A 12,371-nucleotide genomic window follows, 5' to 3' on the forward strand; every position below is an offset into this window, starting at 1 on the left:
CAGAGCACCTGCCTCATATATTGCGTCAAGATGCGACCTGCATGTACTACTACCCCATATTGACTAAGCGCGGAAGTGCACCCGGTCGTACCTTGCAGATCATCAACTTGCATCCGTGAACCTCGACCTCATTCCCCGCAGCACCCCAGTACGGCCGCGATCATGTCTCTCCCGCAAACCAAGTCAGCGTGGCTGATGCTTGCCATCTCCAGTGGCGCATGTGCAGCTTTCAATGGCGTCTTCGCAAAGCTGTAAGACACCGTCGCGTCGCCCTAACCCACGATGCATACTGACGATGATGTAGCACAACCACAGAGCTCACTGCCTCCTGGTCGAGCTCCATAGCCCTGGCATTCGGGCTGAGTGCGTCAAACAAGATTGTTGAATATGCGATACGAGGGGTGCGTCCTCCCCACCTGTCCTACCTTCTATTACCCGCACACGACTAATGCAACGCGCAGCTCTTCTTCGGCATGAACCTCCTCTTCAACGCGATCATGTGGGGGCTCTTCACGCGTGCCCTTACCCTCGCTTCCTCGACCGTACGCGTCAGCATCATCAACACGTCTGCGAACTTCATCGTCACCGCCGTCCTTAGTTTCATCATTTTCAGCGAGAACCTACCGGGGTTGTGGTGGCTTGGGGCAGCCATGCTTGTAGCTGGCAGCGTGATCATCGGAATGAGGGAGGAGACAGAGAAGAAGAGTGTGGTAGCTACCACGGGAGAAGCCCCACTTCTCGACCGCGATGGTGACGCGAACGCTGAGGGCTTTCGGGACGACGAAGGCGAAGGCGATGACACAGTCGAACTCAACAGCGTGAAGAACACAGGAGGAGACAGCAGTGACGAAGACGGCGTATTGAAGTAGACAGGACACCAATCCATTGCTGCGACTGTACAATCCGGGTCCCTTCTACTGGGTGACGACGACCAATACCGCGGTACCGCGCATGCGCATGAGCTCCTACACCTCACTTTTTCGTCACCGATACATCGCTGAAAATCCCTCAACAGGCCGCCCAGCAAGGGTGCCATTAGCTTGCTAACAGGGTCCAGTGCTTTCACGAACAAACGCAGCACAATCTTGGTCCATCGCCGCTTGAGCCGGCACAGTACATTAACTCGCGCCGGGAGGCACACCTTTTCACTTTTCACTTCCCACCTGGAGTGCGCATTCGGTGGGCCACAGAGTATTTCACTTTCTGGTTCGCTTGCTGCCCACTCTCCCTATATAAAACCCGGCGCACCTTTCTCCCCTCAACTTAAAACTCCCCAAGCAGCCCCAACTCACAGTCTTTTTACACCGACCTTTCTTGCAAAAATGTCGGACAGCCCTGTTCCCGCCCTTCTGAGGCCTACGGCCGCTGAATTTGTTCCCGGCCAGCTTGCGCATCCCAGCCCTGCGTCGAGCGAGCGCGTCTCTTCCCCTGCGACGCCGCCCCAACAAGGTCTGAACGCCCAGCCTCAGTACCAGCTGCCGCAACATCCACAGGGACTGCCGTACTGCAGCCCTGGGTTCTACGGGTATCAGCCATACCCCCTATACGATGGCTACACCCATTACTACAACCAAGTGCACAACCCGTTTGACTTCAACGTCACACCACCCCCTTACTACGAACAACCCCAAGGCCCTATGTGGAACCACGAACAGTTCTCCTACATCGGGTACACCGCAGGCACGCCTGAGCCGTTCACAAATCAGCACCGCGAGGTCAACGGCGTACGGGTTGGCAGGATGCCCTACCAGAACCCTCACCGGGAGCACCATCAGAATGGAAACGGTGCGGACCCCAACACCGGGTTCAGGAGGAGGCCCAGGAAGAATAACCGTAAGAGGTATAACCACCGGGCGCGCGAAGAGGAGCAGCAGCAGGACCACGACCAAGACCAAGACGACGACCACGACCAGGAGCACCAGCAGAAGCCTGGCGGCGAGGCCAGTGGAACATATAGACGAAACCGTCCGGGTCAACAAGATTGAAGAGTCCTGAGATTTCTACAGCGACTTGTACAGCGACACCGATTACGAAGGCACGATTGTGTCGATTATACGGGTGACAGGCGTTCGGGTATTCAAAACTGGCGATGCAAGTAATGTTGTGTACGATGAGAATGTACGTTTATTTAAAAAGCGAGGGATTTCAGGTACGATAATGGGAATGGAGCACGTAAAGCGGCTCAACACGGAGTTTGTTCTGGCGACACGATATCGGAGGTGTTCTGGACTTGGTACTTTCTTTCCTTTCTGATACTTGTTACGATAAGAAAAAGAGGTGGAACGACGAGGTGGTTAATTTCCTTTCACTTGACATTGGAGCGAATGTAGTTTTTTGCCTTTCTTGCATCTATGCGACGAGTAATTCCAACTCGACTAGTTATGTACGTCCCCCTGTATTAATGTAATCGTCTCAGTCCCTCAATCAATCCCTTGACTTCCTCGAGCTCCACACCTAATCCCTCAATGGCCTTCCTCTGTACTTCCTCGCTTACATCCAAAAACCTCTCCACCAATTCTCCGTCGACAAAACGCATGGGCTCTTCTTCCTCTCTAACGGTGTTCTTGAAGGCGCGGAACTTGGCAAAGTCCATGTCTCCCGGTGCGGCGACGAGAGCGCCGAGATTGGATTGGAGTGTCATGAGGAGGTTTTGGTAGTCGGGTGAGATGAGACCGAAGAGGTAGATTGATCCCTCGACCTGCAAGGAAATTAGTATGTGCATAAGGCGAAGGTGATGGGGTAGACTTACAGTGCCGACGAACGCTTTGGGAATGACTGCAGCGTCCGAAGTTGTCAGGACGTCAATTCGACGTATCCTGTTCACCATTTCTCCGAGTAGCATTTCCGAGCTGACATTCAACCGCCTCTTGTCGTCATCTGTCACACCGTTTGGGTCGCGGTACAAGACCATCAGGTTTCCTTCTGCGTCGCTTTCGAGGTAAGTGTTCGTGTCTACCTCGGCCACTGCTGTTGCCCAAGTAGTCTGGTAATGGCGCGCGACCTCTACAAGCTTGTCTGGTAGACCCGCCTCGCCCTTTGTATATTCGACAACGGCAAGTGACTTCATCAGATCAGCGATGGCGATCATGGTACCATTAACTGTAACATCGATTGGTGCAGTCGAGCATCTGAATGAAGCTAGCTTGACCAGATCAGGAGAGCTTTGTGTTCGGAACTCGACGTCGTATACTACGATAGTCTTGATGAGCGCTGCAACAATCTTGCCTTCGCAGATGGCTAGACACCTGCAACCGCCCTTTACAGCGATTTCGGTGACGAGCTTGAGTACGCGCTCAGGCGTTACCTCTAAGATAATTATGCGGCCGCGTTCTGCAGTCGCGTTCTGGTCGTCCAGATATGCGGTACCGATGACAAAGCGCTCTGCAACCCCGCCTGAGCCGTCTGGGAGTTCGCAGCGGATGACGCATTCGATCAATTCTTCTTCGTTGAGCGCATAAGTATCGAGCTCCTTGAACTGGATCTCATCCACGAGCTTGAAATGACTCAGCATGATCTCCTCGCCATGTTTGAGTATCCTCTTGATAGTGCCGAGACCGAAAGCTTTCAGACTAGGTGAGTATGCTATCCGTCGCACGGTCTCATCGACCTTTAGTGTCTGTACATGCGTTGTCCGTTCGGTGTCCACTAGAGCGATGCGGAGGTCTTCTAAGGTTGCGATGGCTACAGATCCGGGGTATGCTTCTGAGTCGAAAGGACAGACTGTCGTCGCTTTCTCTGCTGTAACAGCGGAGTATACAAGACGGCCTTCTGACGAGTAAATCAAGGAAGGGTGTTCGCATGTCGCAAATACGTTGAATAGGCCGTTGCCGCGAGGTAGAGCACGGAAACTAGCTTCGCGCGTGCCTAGAACGATGCTCTTCCTTCCTGATAGCTCATGTGTGGAGGGATCATAGGCATATGTGACGACATTGCCATCTGCTAATGCAGCGAAGAGTGATGGCGGTTGTTCCGGGAATATCTGTGTCAGTAGCAATGAGCGGGGAACCGAGTCTTCGGAGATCTGAACCGTCTTGACCGCTTCCAGGGTATCGAGAGAGCATATAGCGAGTTGGGAGTTGCTCCAGAAACCGATAAAGCATATCGAGCTCGAGACTGAAGGAAGAGCAATGCAGGCGACTTGGCTTTCGGAACCGAATTTCTTCTCTTTGACAACCTGTAGACCGTCTGCCATACTCAGAGAAACGATAGTGACGCCTCCCAAGGAGACAAGGACATGACTGTCGTTGATTGAAGCAGCGGTGATAGCCTGACCGCCCATTGGCATCCATTCCGACGTTATCATTCCGCCGTCCAGATCGCAAATCCGGGCTCGTCCGTTTGTAACCTGAACAACACGGCCTTGTGAGATATTCGCAGCGGCTAGCGTCGTTTCATCCAAAGCGAGCGAAGCAAACTCGTCTACCTCTTCTACCTCGCCTTGCGGGTCGAATCGGAAAATGCGCGACTCGTTGACAAAGCTGACTAGTAAGGTGTCTTCATACTGGGCAGAGGCGGTGGATTTCAGACTGAATAGATCAGAGATCTGTTCCATTTCGCCCAACACACCAAGATCCTCCAGCCCAACTCCGCTTCTAACGCTCCGGAGACTTCCATCTTGATAGGCGCCACTACCGGTTACTATGCGCGCCTGGCCAGAAGAGTATTCATTGCTTTGCCCTTCACCAGATCTGTTGCCCATATCCATGATTGTGAAGTCAAGTATAGGCGCGATGTTGGAGAATGTCTGGACGACCTCCATCGACTTTTCTGCAATCTTGATGACTTGCGAATCGCCCTGATGCGATCCCACAAAGACATACCCAGCGTCGAGATATACCAGCGTAGATGCGCGAGATGTCTCCCCGATTACGTCAAGCTTCCATGATTGGACCTTGCCTTGGCTGCTCAAGACCAACATGAACATGTATAGGCGACCGTAGTCATCGGCGAGCACGAATCGCTGAGCGTCAATGCGTTCCCAAGCCACAAAGATGCTCGCCTCGTCCAGTGGCTCGGTTTGGATTTCCCCACTTTCGTCATCGTAGTATCCGATGGATGTTTCGCCGATGACCACCAGGCCGTGGGAAGGCTCCTCGACGGGTATCAGGTGGCTCGAGCCAAGCTCCAGTTCGGTCTTGCAGGTCTCGCCTTCCTGTAGGTCTACCTCTTCGCCGGCGTAGGTGAGTTCCCGTAACTTCAGCTTGACTTGGGAGTGTGTGTCTTCGTATAGTAGAGCCATCTTGGGCTTGTCGTCGAACGACCGTGGGCGCAAGAACGCAGACGAGCGGACGAACATCTCGGGTAGTCTGACTGGTTGAGGGTCTCCCAGGTGGGCGATATCAGCCTCTTGCTTCCTCTTCTTTCCCCTTTGGACTAGCGGTATGACTGTGACAATGCCCTCGTAGACTTCGACAGTCATGAATCGCCCCGTTGGATCGATGTGACATCTCTCGCCCGTTTGCGACTCTCTTGCAGCATTGTCGGCCACGCTCGCGAATGATTTCTCTGTTTGTAGCTGTTTCTTCTCGGAGTTCCATGACAGGGTGAAGTACATGTATCGATCGGTTCCAACGAAGAGGTGGTCGGTCGGCGATAGGGCTGGGCGGAGCTTCTGGAGCATGGTGACCTTGCCATAGATGGCTTTGGAGTGTTGGAGAGCCAATCCATCGGACGTCTGCGTATAGAATTCGAGTCTGTTGGATTTGCTGCAATCGTATTAGCATTGGATAGATAGTGATGCATGTACCCGCGGACTGCTTACGCGACTACGAGGCAATCCTCGTCCGGGGCGAGGAAGTTGAGCTTGAGCGCATGCCGGATGCTGCTTGGCCGGTGGATAGGCGCAATGTAAGCCATGGCGATATCTGTTAGAGCTTGTGGATAGCTCAAAGTACAAAATAGAACTATCGTGGTTGGCGGGCTGGAGACATCGGATGCATTCCGTCATTGAGCTGCACGGGCCGCGGCTCCACGCGACTTCGCGTTGCGGGGCGGCCGTGACTTTTGGAACTTTTGGACTTTTAGAACTTTGGGTGACCGCGACTCTTTTTGCTTGCAGCCCCGACGCGCCCACTTAAAATGGCCTGTACGTTCAGCCCTCGCTCCCCACAACACCAAGCCAGACTCCGCTAACACAATGGCCAACTCAGCGGCCATGGATATCGAAGACGAGGACCCCGTCGTGGCCGAGTACGACGTCTACATCACCCCCGAGATGGCCGAGCAGCAGCTGTACGTGCTGCAGTACCTGAACCGCCCGCCCGACCAGCCCTTCACCAAGGCCACCGAGAGCCAGCCCTCGCAGCTGCGCCTCAAGAAAGAGTCGGGCTTCATTGAGGTCGACGTGCCCGTCAACATCCACCGCAACTACAACCGCGTCGCCGGCGTGCGCTGGGGCGAGGCCATGCGAAAGACCAAGGGCTTTGGCCAGAAGGCTTTCGGTATCGCCTCCGGCTTTGAGCGCACTATGCCGCGCAGCACCAACCGCCCTGGCGCCGGCGGCGAGGGAGGAGCCCCCGCAGCGCCCATTGCGACCGAGGACGACGACAACTTCGAGGAGTACGTCACCCACTTCGAGGACGCCAACGAGAAGGGCCACGTCCTCAACACCCAGACGTTCGGTGGCCAGATCATGCACGACGACGGCAAGGGCACCAGCTACATGCTCGGCACCTTCCGCGACAGTAAGTAGCACGCGACAACAACCCTCGCTTCAAGACTGACGCGGCGCAGACGAACTCCACCTCACACGCTGCAACGGCCTCGTCCAGCTCCGAACTCAGTTCCACCAGATCGACGCCTCCGCCCAGCTAGAAGCTGTCCAGCGCCGCCGCGAGAAGGAGTCGCAGGAAGGCGCCAAGGTCGCCGAACCAAAGGCCTTCCTCGCCCAAGTCAAGAAGACGGGTGGTGACACTGCCGCAGAGCTGACTCAGGCCTTCATGAAGTCGACCAACCAAGAGCAGTGGCTGAGGCTCGACTACTACGACGAGAACGTACGTCCTTCTGTCTTGCGCTCCATCTCGCTGGTGACGAGCTAATCATGCTGTAGGACGAGCGAGCCTTCGATGCGTACAACGACCGCCTCTTCCTCGCAGACGTTGCATCCGCGCCCAAACTCCAGTCCAAGATCGACAACAACGAGTTCCTCGACGCCGTTGGCTCCGGCGGCAAAGCCAGCAAGAAGAGGCCTAGGCGCGACGCCGAAGACCTCATCGAGATATCCGACGACTCCGACGACCAGGCTGACGAGCCATCAGTGAGTTGAGCAAGTGGATTTCGCGCGTATAACACTGGCTGTTGCACGAAAGAGCTTCTCGCACCACCATTATTATCCGACTTGGCCGTTGAACATATATCCTCCCATTTACCTACTAGATACCCCCAAAATATTACTGAACCATTACTATATATTACTGCAGCAGGCCTGCGACTATCGACATGTTTCTCGTCTCCTCACGAGGCTAGAACTATTTAGTGACACAATGCTAATTTCCTCTCTCTTAGTTTGATGTAGACCTGGGCTACGAGCCGATGCGACAGGGGGCTTATCGCAGCGGACAGAGAGGTGCAAAACGCCTGCGTGGTCGTAATGGGGTCGACTGGTACTATTTCGGATACGTCGGATGCCAACCTCGCCTTCGAGTAGAGGCTAGATTTGGAAGTAGCTATCCGCTATCTAGGGGATATGGGCCAGGAAACTGATGAGTAGATGATCGAAATATCGAGAATAGGGACACGACGCGGGAAAGAAGGGTTGCAGCCTCGATACCATGTGGTAAGCCGGGGAGCCTTGTCGTTGTTGGTCTCTGACCAGATATCCGTGAAGGGTGACAGGTCTCTATGAGGTTGATACGTTCCATAGTCGGTTCATGATGTAACGGATCGCGCTGAATCCTCGGTCCAGTGCTTTATTCGAGTTAAAATATGTGAGTGCTCAATACGACATCGCAAGTCGTGTAACCATGGTACACACTGGCTTGGGCCGAATTTCTCTTTCACAGGCCTATGCTCTGCTTTACACAGCTTCTACCACTACGCCAGAGTCTGAGGATTGCGATCTCTCTCATTTAATGAGGATCACCTTTGCGTATGTGGTGGTTATGTATTTCCGGAGTCATGAGTGGCTCGTCTCGCTCTGTGTCATCGCAGTACCATGGATGCCACTACTCCCAGCACCCTATATGGAGAATATCAAATAACAGCGTCTCACAGAGTGTATCTTCACAGAAAGCCCAGGCAGCTACATCGCCTTTGAGATCTTGTAATCCCACAGTCAAATATTAACGTAGACTCCAGCCAGCCTATCGAACTTCTTCTTCGTACGAGGCAAAAGCAGTTTACAGCATACCTAGGCCGCGACCATCTCCAAAGAAGTACATTAACTCATCGACTACTTCCCACCATGTCCCAACGCAGGCGCTATACATCTCGTACCGACGAAGAAATTCGCAAAGAGATGGACCCCGGACACGTTCCATATCGTATGGGCTGGCCGACACTTGCACCTCTGCCGATGGACACCGACATTGATGCGAGATGGATGATACCAGGCTCATATGAGATACTGCATGATGTTCAGGATATCCTCATAGCACGTGGCTTACTCAGGGGAACTACCGAGTTTTACTTTGCGTTTCGAATTCCTCGGGATGCTACTGAGGAGAACGACAATATAGCGCATTTGACGCTCTTGATACGGGTCGACATGTTGAAGCACGCTCGTCATGAGATTGAAGATGCGATAATTAAGATTAGAGCCAGCTTCCGCGATAATTCTTGGACGGAGGATGTCCAAATCGAGTGCATAGACTATCGAGCAAGGCACCCCTCCGGCATGATGTCTTTCCCTATCCGCCATGACGAGTACATTATACGCCGGAAATGGGAAGCGATCTTTCCAGATGTCCTGTCTTTGCTGAGCAAGCATGAATGGCTCTCAGTGGATATTCTTCATCGAGGATTGATCGACGATCGCCAGGAGTGTTCACCAACAATTGTCATCACTACACCAACTGCGCGCGATCCCAAATGGTTCGATATCGTGGTACCTTCGATGATGGCTGACATTGCCAAGAGAGCTCCAGACTTCGGCATCGAAATACTGTGTGGTATGACGACGCTGGGGGCGAAGAGGCGAAATAGCTTGACCGACAGCGTCAACGTTTCATCCTACACCAAAAAAGCCGATATGGGATGTTCTCTTGGAATTGCGAACGATGACAGAGGTTGCAGTACCTTGGGTGGATCTGTGACTCTGTCCGGCGGAGTTCGATGCGGAATAACGAGCTGGCACGGCGTCCGCGATGCACGACTTGACAACGGTAATAACTCATTATCAACTAATAACATACAAACTGACCCTTACGCAGTAGTCTCCAACACGACCAACAAGGCTATGGGTATTAATAACAAGACCTTGACCAACGTACCTCAACTCATGGTATCGCCAGCGACGCTCGACCATCACGGCTACCTCGAAATGCTGCAAAGACAGATCACACTTTACCGTACTTACGCTGCTGATGGAGATTTGGAATGCAAGATGTTGCACAAAGAGAAGGATGAAGAGCACAAGAAGTGTGAAAGCTTCGACCGGCGTATTGGCTACGTTTACGCAGGTTCAGGCCGTCGAACTATCGAGGCCACCAGGTACACCTCAGATCTGGACACTGGCCGATCCAAAGACAAGAAGGAGGCGTTGCAACCGGAGGTCGTCTTTCCACTCGACTGGGCGTTGATTCGTATGGACGATACAAAAAAACGCGACGTTACCAACAGTCTGCCTGATGTTTACTCTACCAAGACGAAACTTGTCCCAAAGCAGCGGTGCAGGCAATGGTCAACCTTCAATGTCAACAAAGAAGAAGTGCACGTTGCCAAGTACGGGCGCACGAGTGGCTGGACGGCCGGTACCATTAACGCTTGTATGATTATCATCAACTCTGATGCAGACGAGGAGATCTCGGTTGCTTATGGTATAGATGCGAAGAGCGTGGGAACATGTTTTGGTGTGGTTAGTAATGACGAGAGGAATGACTTCTGCGAGCTTGTTGACAATGGCAGTATAGTATTACACGAAGGATCAGGCACGCAGCTTGGATTACTCTTCGGGGTGACTGGTACCGGACAAGGAATGTTTCTTCCCATGGACGTCGTCTTTGAAGACATCAAGAGAGTCACTGGTAAAGACGTTGTCAGACCGTCCTATGTTGGTAAGTTGGGCTCCATCACTGACGAAATGATATCGAGCTAATGAGGAATAGCCCCCCAGGTTGTAGGACTTACTCCGCAGGATTTGACGAGGAGGATGAATGATACTATGGAGACACCAAAGATGGGAACTATGTTAATGTAGTATGGTGCAAGCGGAAAGATGTGATGACTATGGGAGCCTTGTCATTGTTGTTGTCGATATCTGATCGGATATCCGTGAGGGAAGAATGGTCTCACTAAAGCCGCTAGACCGCATATGCCAGCTACATGCGTCGTGAACTTCACCAGGGCTCTCTCAGATCACTAGGTATACGCAGTATTCCATCCTCGTGCAATGTCGCGCGGCATTCTTTTCCAACTATGACACCTCGATTTAGACTCCAGATTTGGAATCTATCAATACTTATGTGCACCCTCGACTGCAATCCGAGATGTAGAGCTTTTAGGAGAGGTTAATAATATGTTCACGTGTTTCAGCAGGCTCTAATTAGCGATACTGTAAGTTGTTGCGCGTGCATCCCAAAGAAAAAACGATTATTTCATTAAGATGACTATAGATCCGAGAACAAGAAATGGGTATAATAAAGCAGCCAAATCTGGTAACTCCCCTCTGCCAGTGTCCACCGAAAGAATAAAAATTGTTTTGACCAGATCTTTTCTATCTTTTCTTACAAAGGAAACAACATGCTTACGGAACACTCCCGCCCGTAAATGCACTGACAATTTGAGGAAGATCATTAAACCCCCCGAGCTCACGAGATGCGGATGCGACTTCCGCGCTCATGCCAAAAGTGTACAGAGCGAGCTTGGCTCGTCAATATACAACCGGATGGCATTACCTCTTCCTCTAATTCCCATGTTATCAATACTTTGTTGTTGTTTCGCATCTAAAGCGTCACCGGAATTCCATGTTTGCCGGCCTTGTGTCGTGCAAGGTTCTTTTTCTGTGCCACACTCTTTCTACAGCCCTCCACGTCGCAGAAGTATCGTATGCGCTGATGCTTCGTTTGTTTGTGTTCGCGTAGGTTCTTCCGATGGTCGTAACCGGCTGAGCAGCGATTGCACCTGTATCTCTTGTGCATCTGGTCGGCATGTCGACCCTTTTCGCCTGCTGTAGCAGAAGATTCTGACGATGGGGAGATGCTGATAGACGATGTGGTCTGATTTGGCAGGTGTTTGACGAGGTCTACCATCAAAGGCTGTAGTGTTGTAGGGAGACAAGGTGAGGGAATAGCGGAGCTAGGGCTCATAGCTGCAAAATTCGGCGAATTGAAGCGCTCGATAGCATGGTCGTAGCCTAAGTTACTCAATTCTAATTGATCTGCCGAGAAAAGTTCGTCTGGAAATTGTTGGAGGAGCCGGGAACAGTAGTTTAGATGATCATAGTGGTCTGTCGGGATTGGGACAGCGCGAGACGGTAGCCTCGCGCTACGTGGATTTTGGAGAAATTATCGATACTGATGATTGTAAGTCACACGTTGAAGTAAACGCTACGTGGGTAAGAGATACAGATGCTTACCGGAGTTGAGACAAAGATTCGTCAGCGACCTTGAACACAGTCCCAACGAGTGAGGGCCTTAGCCTAAAAACGGTCCTTCCCTTTGAGTCGCAAAGTGCGGGTTGCCGAAGGCCTTTATAGAGAAAAGTTGAGCTGTATAAGGTGGGGTCGAGGATGCAAGGGGGTCTCAGCGGGCGCAGCTTCTGCCGATCGCCAAGTCCTTCACCTCAGCCTCACACGCCATATTCTGAGACCCCCGCCTCCATTTTCAGCCGTTGGCTACGGTCCAATCATATCTTCTTGGATTCAATGAGACCCCCTCACTAGCGTCATCTTGCCGCTTCTCTTTGCCTCTGGCGCTTCAACATCGGTCGGTTCCCGGTAACGTGGCTGCCCAGGTGGTGTCCCCCGACATCCGTCGTAGAGCTTGTATGATTGCCTCTCCTCAGCCCAATCTACTGTAACAGTCTAGAATCCCGAGTACAGACGCCACAATTACACCGCTTCCTCATGTTCAGGCGAGTGTTCTGACCTCCTTGACCTGTACATCGAGTTAGGAGGACGGGGACAGCCACTTTTCGGCTATGTGGACATCTGAAGGTCCTTCTGAACACCGTATGAGCACGCTCCTAACAGCCATGCATGCGCTGGTGGAAAAAAG

At 52.4% G+C, this 12,371-nt stretch overlaps 5 protein-coding genes across 5 annotated transcripts; 4 read left to right on the forward strand and 1 right to left on the reverse strand.

Annotated features, from left to right (window-relative positions):
* Nucleotides 1–162: 162 nt before the first annotated feature.
* J4E90_005450 (uncharacterized protein) lies at nt 163–869 on the forward strand (the record flags this gene model as incomplete). The annotated part of the gene is made up of 3 exons (XM_051435003.1): nt 163–251; nt 305–401; nt 462–869. The coding sequence occupies 3 exons, from the start codon at nt 163–165 to the stop codon at nt 867–869; spliced, it is 594 nt and encodes a 197-aa protein (XP_051291027.1).
* Nucleotides 870–1,322: 453 nt separating this feature from the next.
* On the forward strand, nt 1,323–1,985 carry J4E90_005451 (uncharacterized protein; the record flags this gene model as incomplete). The annotated part of the gene is made up of 1 exon (XM_051435004.1): nt 1,323–1,985. The coding sequence occupies one exon, from the start codon at nt 1,323–1,325 to the stop codon at nt 1,983–1,985; it is 663 nt and encodes a 220-aa protein (XP_051291028.1).
* A 413-nt stretch (nt 1,986–2,398) lies between these two features.
* J4E90_005452 (uncharacterized protein) lies at nt 2,399–5,856 on the reverse strand (the record flags this gene model as incomplete). Its single annotated transcript, XM_051435005.1, has 3 exons — nt 2,399–2,698; nt 2,750–5,705; nt 5,762–5,856. 3 exons carry the CDS (start codon nt 5,854–5,856, stop codon nt 2,399–2,401), a joined length of 3,351 nt encoding a protein of 1,116 aa, XP_051291029.1.
* Nucleotides 5,857–6,136: 280 nt separating this feature from the next.
* On the forward strand, nt 6,137–7,264 carry J4E90_005453 (uncharacterized protein; the record flags this gene model as incomplete). The annotated part of the gene is made up of 3 exons (XM_051435006.1): nt 6,137–6,683; nt 6,733–6,992; nt 7,049–7,264. 3 exons carry the CDS (start codon nt 6,137–6,139, stop codon nt 7,262–7,264), a joined length of 1,023 nt encoding a protein of 340 aa, XP_051291030.1.
* Nucleotides 7,265–8,401: 1,137 nt separating this feature from the next.
* On the forward strand, nt 8,402–10,252 carry J4E90_005454 (uncharacterized protein; the record flags this gene model as incomplete). The annotated part of the gene is made up of 1 exon (XM_051435007.1): nt 8,402–10,252. The coding sequence occupies one exon, from the start codon at nt 8,402–8,404 to the stop codon at nt 10,250–10,252; it is 1,851 nt and encodes a 616-aa protein (XP_051291031.1).
* Nucleotides 10,253–12,371: the final 2,119 nt, after the last annotated feature.

The sequence above is a fragment of the Alternaria incomplexa genome (assembly GCF_024043165.1).
Source record: "Alternaria incomplexa strain BMP 0042 chromosome Unknown scaffold_7, whole genome shotgun sequence".
Taxonomy (NCBI): Eukaryota; Fungi; Ascomycota; class Dothideomycetes; order Pleosporales; family Pleosporaceae; genus Alternaria; species Alternaria incomplexa.